Below are 23,066 nucleotides of genomic sequence, written 5' to 3'. Positions count from 1 at the left end.
TTCTGCCTTTTACACTACTACATTCCCTGTGCCTAGCACACAGCATAGCAGGCCTTCAGTAATACTTACTGAATGAATCCTGCTCCATCATCATGTCTCTTTTAGTTTCGGCTGTTCTTTGTTTAAAACATAGACTGTGTGCCATAAAGAGAGCAGCGTCCTGAAATGAGGCTACATCTTGGTATTGTCAGATCAGCTGCCAAACAGATTGAGCACTACTTATTGACTTGCTGACAGATAGTATTTCCCACCCTCTAGTAGAGAGAAGCTACTTTTAATTTCTCCAAATCCTTAGGACCATTTTGGTGACTGAGGCTGAGAAATGAAGGGGATGCTAACGGAGACTTCCTGCTCAGAGTGAGGGATTATCACACTGACACCTTTCTGCCCACTTCCTTGCAACTCCCTTATAAGTTATGCATGATGAGGCTGTTGAGGCTTCAAGATCCATTATGGAATTTTCATTCAGTTGAAGACTGTTATTCTAGATCAGTAGTTCTCAGCTGGAGATAATTTTGCAGGCCTGTTGTACCCCTCTTGACCCCATGAGTATTATTTGGAGGCTTTTTTGCTTGCGACAACATTTGGGAGTTGCTACTGACATTTAGTGGGTAGAGGCTAGGGATGCTGCTCAACATCCTACAGTGCACAGGCCAGCCTTTTCCACCTCCCTAACAAAGAATTATCTGACCGGAAATGTCAGTAGTTTGAGAAACTCTGAACTAGATCCTAAAAATAGCTCATAATTGAATCTTATTTATGTGTTTGCTTCTCATGTGGAGTGCTGATAATATCATGGTTACAATTTATTTTGGTGATGTTTAAAAGGAGAGAACTGACTTTTTATTAGTGGTGATTATGTAGTAATGTGTCTGGAACAACATCAAGTTTATGTTTTTGTGTTTATTAATTACCAATAAGTAAATAAATCCTGAGGATTTAGATAGTGACTATAGTCAATAATACTGTATTATATAATTGAAAGTTGCTAAGAAATCTTAAAAGTTCTCATCACAAGAAAAAAAAACGTGTAACTGTGTGTGTTGACAGATGTTAACTAGACTTACTGTGGTATATGCCAATATCAAATCATTGTGCTGTACACCTGAAATTAATATAACGTTATATGTCAATTATATCTCAATTTTAAAAATTACTAACAAGTAGATATTTTTGAAGAATTATATTTTTCAAAAGGATAAAAGAGCTAAATTTTAGATTAGATAAGCTTTCATTTGAATCTAAGCCTGTAGCTTTTGAAATGGATTCCTTCTATAGTTAGGGCTTGTTTTGCCTCAGAAAATACCCTAAGGCCTTGGGAAACAATGGTTTATTCACTTCTTACCAATCCTACCAGTCAAACAAATTACTGAGCAACTCCAATATGTCTTTCTTGTTCACCACTTTTAATATTGGTCTATTTTCTGCCATGCTAGACATAACTCAAAAGAACTTCTTAGCAATTAAAGATAGTTGTACTTTTTCTCTTAGGAGCTTTGATCCACAACATTCTCCATAGTTAATTATTTTGATAAAGCCCACATAGTGTCACTTCTCAATCATTAAGCCTTAATGTTTAAAAAATTTTCATCAACTTTGAAAGCCACATTATTGTTCAAATAATTTAAGTAAATACACTCAATTTACTCAACTGAATAATTCATTTCATCTACTTCTAAAGTAAAGCATTCTATGTGTAATGTTTCATTCTTAAAGTATAATATGTTACAAATGGTAGTCCCCAAACTTAAACTGGTGTAAAGAAAAAAAGTGTTACTGCCATTCCAGTTCTACAGGAATCAAGCTAATAACCCACCCACTGCGCACCCTGAGGGGAATTTAGGATGGAGAAAACCAGGAAGCATTCTTTGCTTGGATATACCATCCCCTAGAAAGTTAAGATACCTATCTAAGGAAAAATTTCAATGACCCCAGATTCTTGAATCTTCCCTACATAGAAAAGCACTAAAATCATTAACTTGAGATGTCTGTCTATTCTTGGTGACGAGCAGTAATCATTCTGTGCTTGATTACATGTTTTTCGCAGCAAAAAAAAGTTCATATATATCTTGGTTCTTCCCTTACCTCTTTGGAGCAGTTCTTCAGGGCTGAGAGGCTGTCTCCCTGGCTTGAGTCCTTAGTAAGGTCCCTGAATAAAACTTATAACTTTTCCTTATGCATTTTTCTTTCAGTAGACAGTGGCAATTAGTTTCTTTTTCATTCTCAATAATTATTTTGCATACTTGGAAATATTTGAATAATTAATTTTTTTGGTTTTATTTACTATCTGTAAAATTGGCTATAGTAGAGCCCATTTTATTTATAGTCAACTAGATCTCAAACTTAGAATGTCCTTGACTAGCCTACCGATCTCTCCAAAAATTGCTTTACCTATTGTGTCATTTGATGACAGTTCCATCCTGCCAGTTGGGCAGGCCAAATGTCTGAGTCATTCTTGATACTCCTTTCTTTCTCTCAAACCTTACGTTTAATCTCTCAGGAAAACTACTTTTTTTTTTTTCAGGAAAACTAATTTTAAAATATATCTGGAATCTTAACTATTTCTCACTGCCTCATTTTAAACACGATTATATAGTAACCTCTTAATGAAACCAAGCAGGACCCTATGGGGCTCCTGGGCACTGAAGCCTTTCTGTCCCCCATTTCTTGACTCCAGCCTTCATGACCTTCTCTGTGTTCCAAAGGACAGATTCCAACCGTTGCTAATCCGGGAAGGGAAGGGATGCAAAGACAAGGGAGAGGCAGCCGAGAAACAACAGTGCAGCCTTGGGGAAAAGTCCTGGTTCCACCTCAAGGGATACACAGAACTAGGCCTTTAAGCTTTTTAAGATGTCAGCATTCTTCATACCAGAGAATTCCAACTGAGGCTGCATTAAAGGAACCAGAGAAACTCATCAAGATTACCTGAGACCAGATTAGAGGAGTGAAGGCCCTACGCACACCCTAATCTTATCGGCGGCCCCACCCTTGACCCATTGCTATAAAACTCCTTGTCACATCCTCCTAGGTTGGGACACAGCTTTTCGGGGCAGGTGCCCTCTGTGCCCCCTTTGCCTGTCAAAGCAATACAGCGATTCTTTTATACTTCACCCCAAACTCTGTCTCTGAGATTCAATACAGCACCAGTGCACAGAAGCCGAACTTTCAGCATCACTAACTCTTCTCCCTGTTCCTACCCTGCTCCCACCCTACTTCCCTACATTCTCTACCTAGCAGCCAGTGTGGTGCTGTTGGAATTTAAGCTATATCATATCATCCCTCAACTCAGAGCTCTACAGGAATTTAAATCCTTACAGCACTCCACAGGTTCTGCCTTCTCAGGCCCTCCCTCTGACCTCAATACCTGCTCTGCCTGTTCCTTTGGCTCCAGTCACATTGGCCTCCACTAGTCTCTAGCTTTCTCTCTAGCTGGTAGAATGCTCTTCCCCAAATAATTCCCTCAACTTCTTTAAGTCTTTGTTCAAATCTGAATTTCTCACAGAGGCCCACTCTGGACACCCTACTTAATACTGCAGTACACCCTTTTCCCCCACTCCCTACACTCCAGATCCCCTGTGTTGTTCTTTTAGCCCCTCTCCTTTCCTCTTAGCATTTACTACCTTCTGATACCTGGTTTACTTATTATTATTGTTTGTTTCTTATCTTTCCCTTTGTTCATTGATATGGTCAAGTGCATAGAACTTAATAGGTATTCAATAAATATTTGTTGGGATCAAAAACAAGTTAAAAAAAATTAAAAACCCTGTGTAGATATGTAAGAATTTCTCTATGATATATATTTTGGAAATATATATATATGTGTGTAAGTTTGTATATATATATATATATATATATATATACACATACAGAGAGAGAGAGAGAGAGAGAGAGAGAGAGAGAGAAGGGAGGGAGAGATCTTAGCAGTTGTATTAATTTATAATCCCTCTCAAAATGTATTAGTTCACATTGCTTCACAGCCTGAGTGACAGTTGGTAATGTCAGATTTTGAAATTTTGGTTAATCTGATGGGGCTGAAGTGGTATTGTGGATTTAATTTGCATTTCTCTGATTATTGGTTAGATTGAACACTTTTTTCTGTTTACATCCTTTGGGCTGCAGGGGGAAGAAGTAGTAAGTAGAGTTTCAGACATAATGAACCAGAGGTGCTGATAGGACACCTAGGAGATGTCCAGAGAGCATTTGGAAATGTTGACCTCCATAGTGTAAAAGAAAAATCAAAAATGATGAAAGCAAGAGAAAAGAATCATTTTCACTTGTCAGTTATGTCTTTTCATCAGAGTATGCATTGTTTTCCTCTAAGACAGTGTTTCTGACACTTTAGCCATTCATGACCCTCTTGGGATTTTTGTCATATACTATGTAGCATTTGTGCTCTTTTATTTAAAATGTATCATAAACCAGTGATTGGATTGTCTCTCTTGCTGAAATAGATGTCTCCTCTGTGCCTCTAAATTAACTGTGTACCCCGTGCTCTGCTTTATCAACATCTTTAAACTGTCTCCCCGTTAGAATATGAGCTCCTTGATGACACATTTGTGATGACACAAATTTGCCAAGCTCTGTGCAGGTAGTTACTGTGAATATAATTATGATCAAAACAAACATATTCCTTACCCTAACAGGACTCCAGACTTGTGGAAGAGAAAGCTTTATTTCTATAATGCATTTAATATTTTATTGCTGATCTATTATTTAATGCTGCTTATTACTACTTAATAATTATACAATAATTTATTATAAGCACTTTAGAGAAAAAGTACACAGTGCTATGATGCAGTTTAAAAGAGGCATAATTGAGATGGGAAAAGTCGGTGGAGTCATCTCTGAGAAACTGACTGGCTGATACATATCATTTTATTTGCATCTTTCAAGTATCAAAGAAGGAATGTTCACTGAGTAAACTCTAGATGGAAGAGTTATTTTATAACAATCTTTACACACAGAATGATAAAGAACACATTCACTTCTTTGAATATTCTAGTTAGGAATATTGAAATTATTCCTAATATTAAAACTATTTGGGGGGTGGAATATTGTCCTGGTTTACTATTTTGGTATATATTTGTTCTACACAGGAACTTTTTCCTTAAAATGAACAAATGTCACACTTGTGTAAGCCCCTTCCTTTCCAATGGATACTATACTAAACATCCCACCCCCACCCCCAAGTACGTCTTGGAAAATAGTATCATTTTCATAAAAAGAAGCATTTCAGTTTTTCACTGGAATTTTCTTCTTGTTTGTGTTGACAGGGAAAGAGGTAAATTGTTATACCTGTAGCTCATTGTGTGTGTGTGTATATATATATATATATATATATATATATATATACACACACACACACATATATATATACATACATACACACACGTGTACATATGTGTGTGTATATGTTTTTTTCTCCCTTTTTTCTCCCTTCTCTGTAAGAATTGATAACTGACACAGAAATGATGAAATCTGGGCCAGTGAGCATCAGGCAGCTGTCAGCTAGCTAAGTTCATAAAAGAGATGAGATTACTGAAAACCAGGGTAAACAGCTCTGGGAAAATGGGGCATGTAATTAGAAGAAGACATGATTCCCCACCCTTTTTCCAGAAGTTAGGAAAAGGGTTTAAAAAAAGAAAAAAGGAGATGATTCTATTTGATTTGTTAAAATATGTATAGTTATATATTCTTTTACCCAGAATGTTAATTGAGAAAAATGATACTGTATTGGTTTTCAAAACTGAAGTAATTCCTGTACTGATTAAATATTTGTGACATATTATATTTTCTCATCTACAGAATTTCTCATCTGTTACGGAAAACCTGTAGATTTTAGTATTTTGGAAATGATCTGTTACTATTCTATTAATTGAGTGGAGGACTTATTAGTAACCAAATGATTTGTGGTATATTAATGCTAGGCAACTATTAATGTAGCAGACAATAGTAATAGAACTTCTATAACCACCTTTTGCAGATTTATGATGAGGAGCAGTGCTAATAATGGAAGGAGCTAGAGTCTGGGTACCAGTTATGAAATATGATCAGCCTTGTTACGCCAGGCCAATCACTTAAGCTCTCTGAGACTTCATAGACGTAGGAGGCAAATAATGATCTAACTCAGAGGACTATAAAGAAAAAATTTCATCTAAGGTCAAATGAGATAAGGTGCTTTTAACTGGGAAGATGCTCTAAGTAGTGCAATATTATATTACTGTTGTTTGTTGGTTTTTTTGTTGGCTTTTATGTCTAACCTACTAGCTCTGGTTTCTGGTATATCTGTTATCACCCTGTTATTAGAAAATCTGTTTTATAGCAAGCAATGTATGTCTAGGAATTAGTTTCAAATTTAGTGCTTTCCTTTCTCTGTATAGATAAATAACTGCTATGTTATCTCTAATAGAGTTTAGAATGTCATAGCCATATGTAGATCCATAGATGTTTAATAAAGCCATATTTAAAATCACTTAAAATTAAAAGAACCACTTGAATCTTGGAATGGGATTTCTACAGGACACAGAGTAAATGTCCAAGATAGATAAAAGTCTCTTGGTTAAGGTTCAGTACAAATTTGACAGACCCCTTTACAAAAGGTTGATAATGGTAAAGATTTTTACACCCAGGACACCAGAATTCTTTTGTTAAGGAACAAATATCAGTGAAATACTGAATTCTATTAATTCTTTTTCTACAGTGCCTCCAAAGCCACTACACCTGCAGAATTCACCTTCGTCCAATATACACCAAACCCCCAGGCATAAAGCTTTATCTAGTGCAAAACAAAGGATGGAGGAAGTTAAACCTGCCTCTGCTTCTTGTGTCTCAAAAGAAAAACCCAGTAAGATATCAGATCTCATCAGTCGCTTTGAAGGAGGCAGGTAAGAGCTAACTTACAATGGGAGAAGGCAGAGGGGAAAAGAAAGCTGGTTTTTAAAAAAGTATGATAGAGTTACAGATTTTAAAATAAAAAATAGAGTATTTTATTCCATTAGGTTTGGTAGGCCTTTAGAAAGAGTGAATTTTTAAAATGCTACTCTTGCCCTAATATGAATTCTCATTCATATTATATTATATTATATATTACCTGTGTGCAGTGCTCTGTGCCCCAGCCTTCTCATCACATTGTGTGCTGTGTAGATCTCATTTCCTGTGTATCTGTGTATGTCACTTTGTGTGTTGTTACTCCTTGGGGTCATTCCATTGGTCACTAGATATCTGGGCTGGAAACGCAGGAAGTTGTCTCTGTTTCTTTGCTTCTCACTTGATATGCTTGAATTTAACTCCTGTGGGCCTGTCCCATCTCTTCTTTCTGACCCACTTTATTTAATGTGGGTCTTCTGTATCCATTCAGTCCCTGTTTCCCCTCTCCCCATACCCCTGTACTGTACTAGGTTTGTGAAGAGATACTGGCAATAACAAAATTCATGCTAAATTTCCATTCGTATTTATTAGCTATAATTTTATATTCTTTAGTCCTGACGGTTCACAAAGGTAGCCGAAATGTAGATTTCTCACTTAAAGATAAAAAAAAAGCTCACATAAGTTGCTTTTCTACTTATATGACCCTTAATTGTTTTTCCTTAGAATTCCCATCACTGACTTAAATAGAATTTTTTAAAAATTCTATCAGAAGGATTTTTTATGTGTCACCAAAAGTCTGTATATAATTAAACAGTATGTATAACTTCACTCTCATCCTTGAAGCCAAATATTTCCATTCATTCTAGTGTAATATTTGGGAATGGTTTCCCATTAGGTGATTTCAAAAGTTATTTGCAGGATGCATTGTTATTTATGTAATGAATCATAGCTTAGAAATACTTTAAGATCTTCTGGAAATTGTGACCAAGTACAAAACTGCAGTGTCCCTCATTTGTGAGACTGTATTTACTAACAAGTTCTAGAGAAAAGTAGTTTCTGTTCTTAATCAGTTATGGGAACTTGAGTCATAAATATTTAAACTTCAACATCTCCCCCTCAGAAGTAGGATTTTTAATACCTTTGATATCTTAAATTATAGTAATCTTTCCTAGAATGATTTATTTCCATTGAAATTTTTTTTGTTTCTCATGGCAAGTTGATTCAATAGCATGTTTGCAGATTCCCAGGGCCATGTCCAGTGACTGCATAATAAAAGGAGGGGATGGAGCCCTGACCCCTATCCATAGTGCATGCCAGAGCCTGTATCCTCAGATTCGGGCGTAGCTTTGGGAAGCCTCGAATGGGTCAGTATCCGAAAGACTGAGTCCTCTGATCCTCACTATTTTGGTAACCCACTGTTTGTATTCCTCCTCTCCATGCACAAAACATGCAGTTTTTCCATATCAGTTTTTTTCAATATATTTTTCCAAATCAGTTTCTTTCACTCTTTCAGAGTTAACAGATTCAAAGTCATTTTTTGATGCAAAACTTGAAGGTTGGCGCTAAGGAGAGATGTGCTGTAATGTATGGCATTTTAAGCAAAATTGTTCTAAGAGCAGATAGGATGTAATGTGAGCATTTGGGCCAATCTGGTGAAGGGATGTTACCTGTGGCAGAGTCCACTGCCAGTCTGAAAAATAATTATATGTTTTTAATGAGGTATTTCCAGTAGGAACAGGCCCTAAAAAGTATGGGTTAGTGTTGCATTGGATCTATAGGACTTGAATGGAAGTTTTTATTCCTTGTTCAGTGAGGTCAGTGTGCCTGCAGTGTGGCTGTCCGGTTTTACCCCAGTTATTACAGCTTAAACTAGCACTTGGTGGAATAGAGCGAGATTCTGCAGGCTCTGATTTACCACAGTAAATTGACAGGAAGAACCAATGTCTGTTACAGTGGGGTCATGTAAGACCATATGACACTATTAAAACCTTACCCATGCGTCATAGTTTTGCTCTTTGCAATAATCTAAGTAGCTCTGGTTTTTTAATAGGAGTGGTTTGGAGTATGTATTTGGAGCAAGTGAATTTTATTTATTTATTTTTTACTGTGGTTTATTATTCCATTTTTTGTTTTTGTTTTCATTTTTTGAGAGTAAGAGAAACTAGGATTTTTGACCTATGAAAGACTTTAGGATTTTAGAAGGAAGTAAATAACATTTTCTCACAAAACTGAACATTGTTTTTTCCCAAGGACACTGCAAGGCCAACTGTTTCTCCCCATGGTTTGTCATCTACAGGAATCTGCTACTTATTGGTTGAACCACTGCTTTTACTAAACCTTCCCTCCCCACCTTATCCTACACCCCTCCACACGCACACATATCCCCTGGATGTCACTTATTACAGGAAATTCTTACTTGTCATCCAAAGTGGTCCTTTCCAAAAATCCTAAGTAAGTCCAAAGTTTGGTTCAGAGGATCTGCTAAGGATCTTTCCACTGTGTTGCTGGACACTGATGTGTTCAGGAAAAGGAGGACAGTTCGATTCAAATCTTCAAGGGCTTTTGGAGAAATTAGGCCTAAGGTATACGCTCCTAGAAGGCAGATATCAACGGTGGAGTGTGTCACATTTACTTATGACAACCTCCAACTTTTTTTTTTTTTTCCGGTACGCGGGCCTCTCACTGCTGTGGCCTCTCCCGTTGCGGAGCACAGGCTCCGGACGCGCAGGCTCAGCGGCCATGGCTCACGGGCCCAGCCGCTCTGCGGCATGTGGGATCTTCCTGGACCGGGGCACGAACCCGTGTCCCCTGCATCGGCAGGCGGACTCTCAACCACTGCGCCACCAGGGAAGCCCATCCTCCAACTTTTGTATGACATTTCCCCCTACCAGATTTTTCCTTTCCTTCCTGTGGTGATAAACTTTACTGTGTCTTTTTTCTTCTCTTATTGCTTTCTTACTGTCAGTCGTTATTCCCTGTTCCGTTCTCCAGTCCAGATCAGCAGTATCTGGGAGGAGTACAGTGAAGGGAGACAGTAACACACATCTCAGCATTGTCCGTGGACCTTTCTGCTGTGCCCTTTCCCCACATCCCTCATGAGCCCTCACCCCATAACCTCTGCTTGTGCTGAGGAAGATGCCAGCCCTGGACTTTCTTCCCACATTGTGTATGTGGCCTGCTCACCTGTTTCTCACTCCATCCTTCCTGTTCTAGTGTTTTATTATAATGTGGGGTTAAGACTACAGGATTTAGAGTCAGACTGCACGGTTTGAACACGGGCTTTATTATTTGTTAGCCACGTTACATTGGCCCCATTATATAAGTTTCTAAGCCTCAATTTCTCTATTTGTGGGGTCCCTATTTTGGAATTATTATGAGTATGAAACAAGATAATCAATGTAAAGGGCTTAATGTAGTTTCTGGCAGTTAATAAATGTTAGCTGCTATTATTGAATTACTGTCATGGTCACTATCACAATGAGTTATTCATTGCTCCTCAACTATTTATTGAGCACAGTCACATGTCAAGTGCTGTGCTTAGAGGTGGGGATAAAGCAGAGAACAAGATGAGCACATTTTGTACCGTCACCGAGCATTAGTCTGTTTTAATTTTTTCTACTCATTAGGTCATAAGAATCTCTTCAAGGCTGAAGTCCAGAGTTTTGTGTTTGTCCTCACTGGAATCCTAGATTAAAGTACTATATAAATATTTCCATAGGAACATTGTTATATATTGGCAGTTAAATTCCAATGTACTATTAGGATTAAGCCTCTTTGAGGTGACATCTGAGCAGAAACCTGAATGATGGGAAGGAGTAAACCACACCATTGACTTGGGGAAGATTGCCCTGGACAGAGAGAATGGCAGCTACAAATACCCTTAGATATGCACATTTTGCTTATTGGGGATGGGAACAGCAGGTGACTAGTATGACAAGAGCACAGTGAGTGAGGAGAGAATAGCATTTAATGAGGCCAGGGCTAGTGGGGGCCATAGTATATAGAGTCTTATAGGCCATGATCAAGATGCCAGATTTACCTTCAAGTGTTTGGGAAAACCCTGAGAGTTTGATCTTTGTGGCCAACTTGGGAAGACTCGATTGGAGGGGATCTGTGTGGAAGCAGAGAGACAAGTTAGGAGACTATGGGAACATGTGCAATAAAATTTTTGAGAAATGTGTTCTGCTTTCCAAAGAAAAATAACCTTTGTTTCTAACCTATTCATAAATTGAGGGCTAACTATACTTGTTTTTAAAATGTTAAGAAAGTAAAAATCTTGGGATAAGATGGCCTTATTAAATATTTCACACATCTAAGTCTTTACTAACTAGCTATATTAATAAACAGCCCAAGGAAATGTTTTCAACCCTATAGGTAAAGCTCAGGCTTATCATCTTTATTTAAATGTTTAACATCCTAAAAGACTGAGAATTACTCTGGAATATTCTTACCTATGTTTCTAAAACCATCAGAGGGAAAATAAATGTCTTCACTAAATATCCCTAAACAGCTAGAATAAATTTGTTTTTATTCTAGAACTTGTCCGTGCCAACATTTTCATACTTCCTTTGTATTTTATCTTTTAGCTCATTATCAAATTACAGTGATTTGAAAAAAGATTCTGCTGTGAACCTAAATGCGCCTAGAACTCCAGGAAGGCATGGATTGACAACCACACCTCAGCAAAAACTCCTCTCCCAACACTCACCACAGAAGCAGGGAAATGATACAGGTCAATCTCAGGGTGCACAGACTTGTGTGGCTAACGGTATGGTAGCAGCACAAAACCAGATGGAATGTGAGGAGGATAAAGCGGCCACTCTTAGCCCAGATACTCCTATTCAAACTTCTGAACCCTTGCCCAATACAAACTTAGTGAATGGAGAAAGACAGGAAACAGCCACAGACCCTGCATCCCCCTCAACAGATGACTGTGATGAAAATGCTTCTGACAGTAGCTGCAGGACTTTACATGTCGGCCCAGTGCTCCCCCTGGAAGAAGGAAGAGCAGACACAGAAGCCAAGGTACAAGAGAGGGAAGATGGAGAAAGCCCCCTAGAACTGGAACAGCTGGACCAGCACCAAGAGGTGAAGGTAAAGCATAAGTAGGAAGAAGCACTGACTTTTTTTTTTAAACATTTATTTATTTATTTAGGCTGTACCGGGTCTTAGTTGCGGCACGCGGGATCTTCGTTGCAGTATGTTTAGTTGTGGCATACAGTATCTTTAGTTGCGGCATGCGGACTTAGTTGCGGCATGTGAACTCTTAGTTGTGGCATGCATGTGGGATCTAGTTCCCCGACCAGGGATTGAACCCAGGCCCCCTGCACTGGGAGCACAGAGTCTTACCTACTGGACCACCAGGGAGGTCTCAAGCACTGACTGACTATTCCACTATGGTTTGAGAACTATTTTATAGCACTTATGTGATGAATAAGTCAGATCACCCACGCCACTGGTTGAATAGTTTTCAAGCTCTAGCTGATGATGCATGTTTCCCCTACTCTGAGGAGATATTCCACTTTTTCTTCTATGTAATTTCTGTTGATCTCTCTATTATAATTTCAAGATTCAGAACAGTGTGAAGACTTTGATATAGGAAAACCACAAACATACTGTTTTCACTTACATCGGAAGAAAATGTTATTTGTTGCCCAAATGTTAAGGCTGCATCCCTAATATTTATGGTCTAAGTAACAGGAAATTATATAATCCTGAGTATCATCTTGGTTCAGTAGTTCATTTATAGAAGAAAAAACAGTCCCAGGAAGCTTAAGTGATTTTCCAGGCTCACAGTAAAAACTCAGACCCCTTGTACCCTGACTCTCAGGCCAGTATTGTGTCCTGACTCTCAGGCCGGTATTGTGTCCTGATGCAAGAAGTCACAAGTGTAAATGCCTAATTGCAGGAAATGTCAATGAATGCAGCGGCCATGAGGAATAGACTAGAGAGAGGTGAGACTGTGGCAAACTAGAAGTTAATTTCCTTTCTAATCAGAGCAGCAGTTTGATGAACCACCTGAATGGCATTTCTGAGCTAACAAAGGGCTGATTTGCTGGTGAAATATGTTCATAATCTACCTGTGCTATAGCAGAAACTTTTATACAATTTCAGTAACAAGACCACTGCATTTGTATTCTTTTCATGTCAATATAGTGCTTTGGAAAGATCAATAAATATGGCTTTTACAAAGCACTTGGAATTTCTTGGATCAAAGATGGTATATAACCATTATCATAGCATTCCCTGGAGTGGGGAGTTGTTTATAATTCTGAAGACAAGAAAAAAGTTTCCATTGCTTAGTCTCTCTTATATATTATAAATAACAATCTTTATAGGAGAGCTGATAATTGAAAATTGGACAATTATAGGAAAATTTGTAAAAGATAAATCCAAGTCCTAATTCTATTTAGAATTTTTTTATGATGCTGTATCTTAAGTGGCACTAACATAGCCAGAAATTCAAAAGGACTGATACTAAAATATTAGAGTAAAAGATGATTGACTGATGTGTTCAGAACTTTAAAGTGAAGTCTATCTTATAGTTCAATTTACAGTGATCCTGAAAAAAATCACAAATAGGCAAAGAGCCAGTAGTTTATTTTCTTCCAGTTAGTGAATTAATTTTAAATGCTGACTCAAGCAGAGAAAGTTTAAATAAGGAAGTGAGTAGGAGAAAGTGAATCATACTTGGTAAAAATATCTGAAACATTAAAGAAACAGGACTTTGCAAAGTGAATCTCTTTACATCTCGATATAGTAGTAGATTTTAGTGTCTCTGTGTTTAAATCACGGTGAATGGAAAGGAAGTTTAGAACCAAGGAACTCAAGACTCACATCTGTCCTTTTACAGTTGGGATGATGCCACCAGCAAGTATCTGTAAAACAGTAAGAGCTGTTATTTGTTTTTTTTTTGCGGTATGCGGGCCTCTCACTATTGTGGCCTCTCCCGTTGCGGAGCACAGGCTCCGGACGTGCAGGCCCAGCGGCCATGGCTCACGGGCCTAGCTGCACCGCGGCATGTGGGATCTTCCTGGACCGGGGCACTAACCTGTGTCCCCTGCATCGGCAGGCGGACTCTCAACCACTGCGCCACTAGGGAAGCCCAAGAGCTGTTTTTATTAAGGGAAATATTTTAACTGGTGATGATGCCTGTGGTTGCTGGGTACTACTTCTTTTCCCCTGTCATATATTATTATGTATACATTTTCATAGATGAGTCTTCTTTGGTTTGGGAGAGACTTAATAGGGCTTCCTATTAAATTAGTGAGACATGGAATAATACATCTGGTCTTTCTCCTAATGGGCATTTAAGCAGTGGTTGGCACATGCTATATGTGGGAAGAAAAAGGAAATTTTCTCTGCAGAGCTGTTGATCCAAATACCACATGAGTCTCCCATCCAAAAAGGAGTATTAGAATGTAATTTCTTCATGGTGACAATGTGTTCTCTTTTGCTGCTTTAGAGTAGCAAGCATTAGTGCTTGTTACATTGCCTTTCCTTGTTCCAAAATGCAAACATAAATGTTAGCAGTGTTAAGGTGATAAGTTTTATGTTAAGTGTATTTTACCACAATTAAAAATAAAAAAATAAACTTAAAAAAATTTTTAAGTTAGTAGTACATAGTAGACTAAACAATTGGACCAGGAAATCTTGATGCTACTTCTTGTTCATCCACTAACCAACATTATGACCTTGAACAAATCAATTAAATTCTCTAATTAAAGGGTTCTAAAATTCTTTAGTTGAAGAATATAAACTGAGTCTGATCTTAAGTCTCTCCTTAGTGATAATAATGTAATAATTCTGTGCTGTTGTATGTAGGTATATTCCTTTGTTAGCATAGCCCTCCAGATTGTCAGCTGCTTCTTAAGCCATCTAATGTGTTGAACTTCTAAGACATCATGGAGTATTAGAGTTTCACTATGCAGACAACTGAAAAATAGTTACCTCAGTCTTTATATAACTCGATATAGAGATTTACATCAGAATAGTCTTATTAGCTTTCATTTAAACCAGAATTAAATTTAATGGACATTTCCTGAATTGCGCACCAGGAGTGGAAGAATGAGGGATTGGGGGATGGAAAGTGGGGGTACAATAGAATTGCAAAGATAGTTCAGGAAAGTAGATACATATTAAAATATATCTTGAACAATCATTATTAATAATTGAGTACAGACTTGAAAATAGTCTCAGCTTGTGTAACTCTTTCACTGATTATCTGATGTATTTTGATCAAGAATCACTTACAGTGGTGAATATGGAACACTGTTATTTTTACCATGTAAAAGATAATACCTACCTCATTGAAACTGTTGACTCAACTATACTTTAGCAAAGCAACACTCTTCCAGTGTTTAAACTTTTTGCACCAGTGATCTAAATATAGCCAGACACCTCAAAGTAAGCAGATAATTCTTTAAAATCTCAGAATCAAAGAAAAATGTTAGCACCTTATGATACCTTTAGCTTTCAACCACAGTGTGTTAATAGTATCTTTAAATTAAGGTTAATCATGTATTACAGCAGATTACAGATTGAAATCTACTAAAAGGAAGATGTTATTGGGTGAGCCAAAAAGTACGTTAGGTTTTTTCCATAACATCTATACAATATTGTAAGGAAACATACTAAAACCCATAAGTTACAGGAAAGGTAGGGGTCAATGACTATCATAGTGTGTATGCATGTGCGCGCTCAGGAATGGTACTTGAGGGCGTCAGGGGATAACAACAGTATTATAATTCTTGTTTGGCATGATGAATTTGGGTTATCATAAATAGCTTAAACTGTATTAGGAGACTCAGGTAAATGGGTTAGAATGAATTTCATTAAAAATAGTTATTTTTTTCTCAGATTTGTAGGCTTCAGTGGGTGAGCTTTAGTAGAAATGCACTATGTTGAATGCTGCATTCATCAATTTGTGCCGTGGAAATGAAAATTTCTCTTCACAGTTTTCACGAGTCTTTTAATATCCAGGTTATATTTCCATAGGTTGATTGGTAGTTTTTTCTGAGATTTATTCAGAGTATTTCCTTCCTCTGTATTTCATACAGCAAGCCAAATATCAGTGTGTAGATATGAACTTTTTAAGACTAACGTTTATATAAATAACAAATCTCTGTTATTGCCAACATAAGCTCAAAGTAGCAATGTATTAAAACTATAATAATAACAATTTTATCAAGAATGTAAAAGAAGCAGATTTTTAAAAAGTTAATCTTTCCTTTCACCAAAAATGAAAGAAATTATGTAGTGAAGTTGGCAGATAGATGAAGGTGGTGTCCATAATGTAGAGACTTATAGAAACATATATTTTTTTAAAAACGTAAATGTTTATTTCCTGCTTATTTCTGGTTTTTTAATTGCTATTTTACTTATTATATTTTTATATAAGCCTTGAGGGTTTATAACTTTTGAACATACTCAAAAGTTAAGAAAGATAATTATCTCCTAGGGGGAAAAATGACGGAAAAGCACACTCAGAAGTAAGTTTCAGGACTTCCCTGGTGGTGCAGTGGTTAAGAATCTGCCTGCCAATGCAAAGGACAGGGGTTCGAGCCCTGGTCCAGGATGATCCCACATGCCGCAGAGCAACTAAGCCTGTGCACAACTACTGAGCCTGCGCTCTAGAGCCCGTGGGCCACAACTACTGAGCCCACATGCCACAACTACTGAAGCCCGCATGCCTAGAGCCCGTTCTCTGCCACAAGAGAAGCCACTGCGGTGAGAAGCCTGCGCACCGCAACGAAGAGTAGCCCCCGCTCGCCACAACTAGAGAAAGCCCATGCACAGCAACGAAGATCCAACGCAGGCAAAAATAAAAAAACATATATATTAATTAATTAATTAATTAATTAATTAAAAAGAAAGTGAGGCTTGATTAAAAAAAAAAAGTAAATTGCAAACAGAAAACCAGTGGTGTAATACAAGTTAACTCGCTTTTCCTCTTTTTCCTTCAATTTCTCCTCACTAAGTTTAATTGTATTTCTTAAAATGGTTGATTAATTTTATAGGGTATAATATGAGATATCAAAGTTTTCTGAGAGGTAAAACATAATGCTTACTTTGCTTATCCATTTCTTATGATGGGCTACAAGTCCTTTTTTTATAAAGCTTTATTTTTTATTTTTTAAATTAATTTTTGTTGGAGTATAGTTGATTTACAATGTTGTGTTAGTTTCTGCTGTACAGCAAAGTGAATCAGTTATACATATATCCACTCTTTTTCAGATTCTGTTCCCATATAGATCATAACAGAGTATTGAGTAGAGTTCCCTGTGCTGTACGGTAGGTTCTTATTAGTTATCTATTTTATATATAGTAGTGTGTATGTGTCAATCCCAGTCTCCCAATTTATACCCCCCCCAATAAAGCTTAAAATTTCTTTTGGTTCACTTCTTGAAAGATAAGGGGACAACTGTTGAGGTCTTGTTAGATTTGAAGGCAAATATTAAATTACACCTCTGTTTCTCCTTTTGCCAAATCAGCTTTAATTCCAAGAAAGTGAAAGGCAACATAAGCGAAGAAATTATCCAGCTTTACTAATCGATCTTTCATTGTTGCTAGTATTGTAATGAAAGCTCCAACTAAAGTCGTAGGCATTTTAAAATGATGTGTAGAATAATGGAAAAGTTTCCTCACTAACCATGTGGATAGTTCATAAATGCCTTGAGGGTAGCTTTTCATTATTCACTTAGAACTGATGGGGAACTCAGAAACTTCTTTATGTTATGGTGACTCCGTTTAGTGTGTTGGAAAGATATAAGAAAGAAATGAGAAAAAGTGTGCTTCAGAGAGTCTGCACCTGAATAAAACCACCTACTGTTCACTTTAAAAATTCAGTATGCAGGCTCACTCTCCTTGGTGCTGGAAACAGAAATGAACAAGGCAAGCCCTTTCCACAAAGCCTCAGTCTGCTGAGGGGAGAAAGACATAAGTAAATCAGCATGATATGGTGCAAAAAGGGCTTGGGAAACACAGATGAGAAAACAGCTGTGCCTGGAGGAATGCTGGTGAGGGGCAGGCTGCTGAGAAGCAGCAGAATTGGGCTTGAAGGAGGAGTGGGAGGTGCTGGTGGTCCAGAATAGGCAGGAACAGGGAGGTAGGGAAGAGGAGTGCATCTAGGCTGAGAGCAGGTGTGAGAAGTAGAAACAAGAGGGTAGCTGCCATGTTTAGGGGTTTTCTGGCCTCATAATAGAGGCCAGAAGGGCTAGTGAAATGAGTGTGGGAGTAGAAGGATAGGCTTAAAAAGAAAATGTAAGCTTAGGATAAATTGCAATGGGTTTGTGTGCCTAAGCTGTATTTTTTTCCCCTGAAAACAATGGAGACTTTTTAAAAAAAGATTTTTAAAAGTCTGAATAAAAATTAATAATCCTCGGGCTTCCCTGGTGGCACAGTGGTTGAGAGTCCGCCTGCCGATGCAGGGGACACGGGTTCGTGCCCCGGTCCGGGAAGATCCCACATGCCACGGAGCGGCTGGGCCCGTGAGCCACGGCCGCTGAGCCTGTGTGTCCGGAGCCTGTGCTCCGCAATGGGAGAGGCCACAGCAGTGAGAGGCCCGCATACCATAAAAAAAAAAATTAATAATCCTCATAGAAAATCAGTAAAATGCAGCAAAGCGTAGAGAATACAAAATCACTCATAGTTCCACCACCCAGAGAAAAATGCTTTCATATCTAACATTCCAGCTTGTTTTTCTCAGCTGATATTTAAAAAAAAAATATGTCAGTAGCATAATGTATGGTCATTCTGCATCCTGTTTTGTAGGATTAAACATAGGTATTTTCCCATGTTATTTCAAACTTTCCATAAGCCTAATACTATCTGGCCTAAAAGGCATTTAATTAAAGCATGGAAGTGACATGATTATACATCTGTGGGTTTTAGAAAAATGACTCAGATGAAAGGAAAAACAGATGGAGCAGGGAACATGGTTAGTAAGCAACTGTCATAGTCCAGGTGTGAAAGGAAGAGGTCCTGGACGAAGCAGAGGGTTAGGACAAGGGAGAGAGATTTCTGAGAACTGCGTGACTGGATGTAGAGAATGAGTCATGTTTAACTCCTAGCTTGGATGAAGTGGCAGACGGTGTACCATTTACTGAAATACAAGAGAATAGAAAGAACAACATATTTGGGGGGCAAAAAAATTAATTGGATTTAGACATAATGAATTTAAAGGACTTGTGGGATGTCCAGGTAAAGATACCTAAAACAAAAATGGAATATTCTGGAGACATTATGGGTTATTGGTTAAGGATGAAAGCTTTAGAATTAAGAGATGAGTTCCAATCCCAGCCCCATTACTTCCCAGCTATGTGATCTCAGACACGGCACTTTAGTATAACTCTGCAGGCCTTGGTTGAGATGACAGACAAGAAGGAAAGTGATTGTGTTTGGAATGAGGGGAGGGAGTAGAGTTGCTGATTAGGTTACTTTTATGCTACTCAGTTTATGGCACCTGCAAGACATCCATTTGGAGATATTAATTAGGCAGATGAAATATGGATCTGGAGCTCAGGAAAGAGGGTAGGAATGTAAAAGGATGTACATAAGCATGTGATTAATATTGCCAAAATAGAATGTGTAGGAACCAGAAGAAGGCCAAGAACTGAGCCCTAGAGAGCACAAGCATAATCGAAAGGGGAACATAGAGATTTGTCTGAGAGGGGAAAGAAGAAGAGAGAGCAGTGTCATGAGAACCACTGGGGTTGAGAGGGTGGCGGACAGGGGGGTATTGGTGAGCTTGTGAGGATGGTCATCATTTAGAATGTGGAACTACAAGTTAACCTGGAGACCAAGGCGTTTTTGTTTGTTTTTGTTTTTGTTTACGCCACACACAACAACCACTGTGTTTTCAAGATATGACCTTTCCTTTTCTCTCACACCCATACTGAATCTTTGTGTACCCTGTGACCTTATAGCTAAGTAGGTCAGTAAACCTGGGTATTCAGATTAAATACAGTGAATCTATATTGCACATATACTGTGTTCAAGTCACTGCAGTAAATTCAAAGAGGAAACTACCAGTCAAAAAGGAGGATTAAGATAAATAAATGACCATTACTTAAGATATCATGGGATAAAGGGGAAAGGAGAGCTCAAAGATAAAGCCAAGGTTTGGAGCATGGCTGAGAGGATGAATTACCTGTTGTTAGCAGAAATGGAGAACTCAGTCAGAATCTGGAAAGTCAGGTGCCTGGAGGTCACAGGGTACACAAAGATTCCGTATGGGTGTGAGAGAAAAGGAAAGGTCAGATCTTGAAAACACAGTGGTTGTTGTATGTGGCATAGAAAAAAAACGAAAACAAAACAGAGAGTGATACACCATAACCTGGTGGTCAGGAAGATAGGCTCAAGAGCCAGACTCTCTGTGTTTGAATCCCAGCTCAGCTACTTACCAGCTATGTGGCCTTGAGCAGGTCACTTAAACATCTCTGTATCTCAGTTTCCTCATCTGTAAAATGGAGGTAATATTACCTACCTCATAACATTTTTACAAGGCATAGGTCATTAAATAGTTGTAAAGTACATAGAACAGTGCCTTGAAACAATGTGAGCTGTGTTTGTTAAATAAAACATAAAATAAAAATCCTGTTTCCTCATTTGTAAATCTAGATGAATAGATTCATGACCTGAGATGTCCCTTAATAAACCAAAATTCAACACAGCTTACCTGCTGAAGATCCCAGCCCCTCTCTCTCAGTTCTATTTTAAACTAAGGTGCTCCCTTACAGGATACACAGAGATAAGTTGGCATGCCTCATGCCGTGTGAGGCACTCACTCCTGTGTACAAAGTTTTAACTCTGGGGAATCATCACCAGAAATATTTATGTGACCTTATTACTTTGATATTCTGCCTAGGCTTGGGATAGTTTAATTCAGTTATTGATTGTGAGTATATATTACATTTTCTTGGTGTCTGATCTTTAATTTCTGCTAAACCCAAAGGACAGTTTAGTCTAATGTATACTAAATTGGGTGTAAGAAGAGCAAAGTTCTTCTCTCTTTGCTGTCACTTCCTGTTTGATCTTGTGCAAGTAACCAAACTGTCCTTCTCAGTGCAGGCTCTTTCTCCCTCCTCCCCACCCTCTCTTAAAAGGATGTAATTTAAACCTTCAGATTAAAAGCTCTCACTTCCCTCTTCTCCTCTTTCGAATTGGATAAACAGTACAGAGGACATAGATTTGAAAAATATTGGTGCTGGTCACAATTAGGCTTGGATTTTGCTCCCAAAGCTTCCTGAAGGATCATGTTAAAGTACCAGACTGTTTATGCTTGTGACACTATATTATGCAGCAGGGAAAGGAATAATGCCTGCATGTCATAGTGGGTGTTCACTTTTTCTTGTAATGTGAACCTGGTGATAAATTTCTTCCTGATTACAACTCTTCCCTGAGACCACATGACCTTACTTGTGGCATTATTGCATGATCTTAATAGAACACAAAATCTGTGTTTTGTTCCCTTACCTTCTCTTTTTCTTGTTCCCCAGATCCAGGGGGAGTTCTCTTAGTTAAAAGGTGGTAGCAGAGTACAAACTTTGTTTTCACAGACCTGCATTGAATCCTAGCTTAGTCACTTACTAGCTGTGTGACTTTGGGCAGGTTACCCAGCCTCACTAGGACACAGCTTCCTCGTCTATAAAATGAGGGGATAACGCTACCTGCTTCACAGGAGTATTAAGAGGGTTACGTTAGATAATTCATGTGAAGAACGTAGAATAGTGCCAATAAATAGTGGGAGTTGCCCCTGTCACTCACTTATGATATAACTTCCCTTGATTACCTTGCTCTTTAGTATACCGAGAAAGAATACTGGAATGAAGGTGTCTAACACAAAATTAAAGATTTTAAGTTGTGTTTTGAGATGATAGACTAATTATGTGACATTTAAATATCATTGTGATCTAATTTTTAATTATCACCTGGAACCACACTGAAGATTTTGATGTCTGTAAATACATTAAGAAATGACATATCAGGGGCTTCCCTGGTGACGCAGTGGTTGAGAGTCCGCCTGCCGATGCAGGGGACACGGGTTCGTGCCCCGGTCCGGGAAGATCCCACATGCCACGGAGCGGCTGGGCCTGTGAGCCATGGCCACTGAGCCTGCGCGCCTGGAGCCTGTGCTCCGCAACGGGAGAGGCCACAACAGTGAGAGGCCCACGAACCGCAAAAAAAAAAAAAAAAACATATCAAAATGTTGATGCATCTCATGAATTGTGGTACAAAATCAAGTGATTATTTCCTAAGTTGACTCATCTTGCTATGAGAGAATGGACTTTAGGGAATGCAGAGACACATACATACACAAAACCACATCTTCCTTCTGCATGGTAGAATACAATTAACTGATGACAGATTTGGATAGAAATTCTGCACGAGCAAGAAACCATCCATTCTGGTCCTATAAAACATGATAATTTATATAGATATTATTTTAAATGTAACATATGGAATATGTTCTAAATATACGTATGGAAAAGGCTATAAGAACTTTTAGTAGTTTTGATTCAGTGTTTTTAGGGGAAAAAATCTTCCTGCTTAAAATGAAATCACATGAGAACATGTATTGAAGAGTTATAAAGCATAGGATCAATATCTGATTCCTTTTTAAACAGTTTAAGATTCTGCCCTTAAAGCATCTTTCAGGAAACAGTTACTCATTGGCATTTGTGAAATTCTTTTCAAAATATCTACTCCCCTGCTTGGGTTTTTGAGACATGTGCAGGGCGTATGGCACTAAGATTCTGAAGAGTGAATTGCTGGCTCCACACAAGCATTTTCTGCTTATCCAGTTAATGAACTCTGAGAGCTGCTCTTTGTCCCGGCTCCCGCCGTATGGAAGAGTCATGCCAAAAGGTCTGAAACGACCTGCAGGAGCTGGTGACATCTGCAAGGAAGGAGGCAGAACTGGCACTGCAACACTTCGTGTGCCAGTGGGTACAGTGACTAATAACTAGGCTGACCCTAACCCAAGTGAAAATGGAGCAGATCTCTACGAAAAGATTCTCAGAGGTGTAAAGGTACACAGTAATAGCCTAGGAATGCATTAAGCAGAGAGGAGCAGGGGAAAATAAATTGTATAGTCTATTAGTGTAAGAGGAGTGTATCTTACTTTTTCAGTTCTGATAGTTTAGGTATACTCTAGTGTATTTTTGTTTGAGGCAATACTCTGAGAATCAGCTTTCAAT

The 23,066-nt window shown here is 38.3% G+C and overlaps 1 protein-coding gene across 2 annotated transcripts in view; it reads left to right on the top strand.

Annotated features, from left to right (window-relative positions):
• The window catches only part of FGD4 (FYVE, RhoGEF and PH domain containing 4), a gene marked incomplete at both ends in the record, with an annotated part of 196,128 nt that overhangs the window by 132,648 nt on the left and 40,414 nt on the right, over positions 1-23,066 (top strand). Inside the window, 2 exons of one of the 2 annotated variants that reach the window (XM_079715259.1) lie at positions 6,701-6,884; positions 11,454-11,961. The exons of the other annotated variant lie outside the window; for it this stretch is intronic. Coding sequence (XP_079571385.1) covers positions 6,701-6,884; positions 11,454-11,961 — 692 coding nt within the window. The remainder of the gene's footprint in view (positions 1-6,700; positions 6,885-11,453; positions 11,962-23,066) is intronic. 2 annotated transcript variants of the gene reach the window in all.

Source organism: Hyperoodon ampullatus, assembly GCF_949752795.1.
Source record: "Hyperoodon ampullatus genome assembly, chromosome: 11".
In the NCBI taxonomy this organism is placed as follows: Eukaryota; Metazoa; Chordata; class Mammalia; order Artiodactyla; family Ziphiidae; genus Hyperoodon; species Hyperoodon ampullatus.
This window is presented reverse-complemented; position numbering and strand designations above follow the sequence as displayed.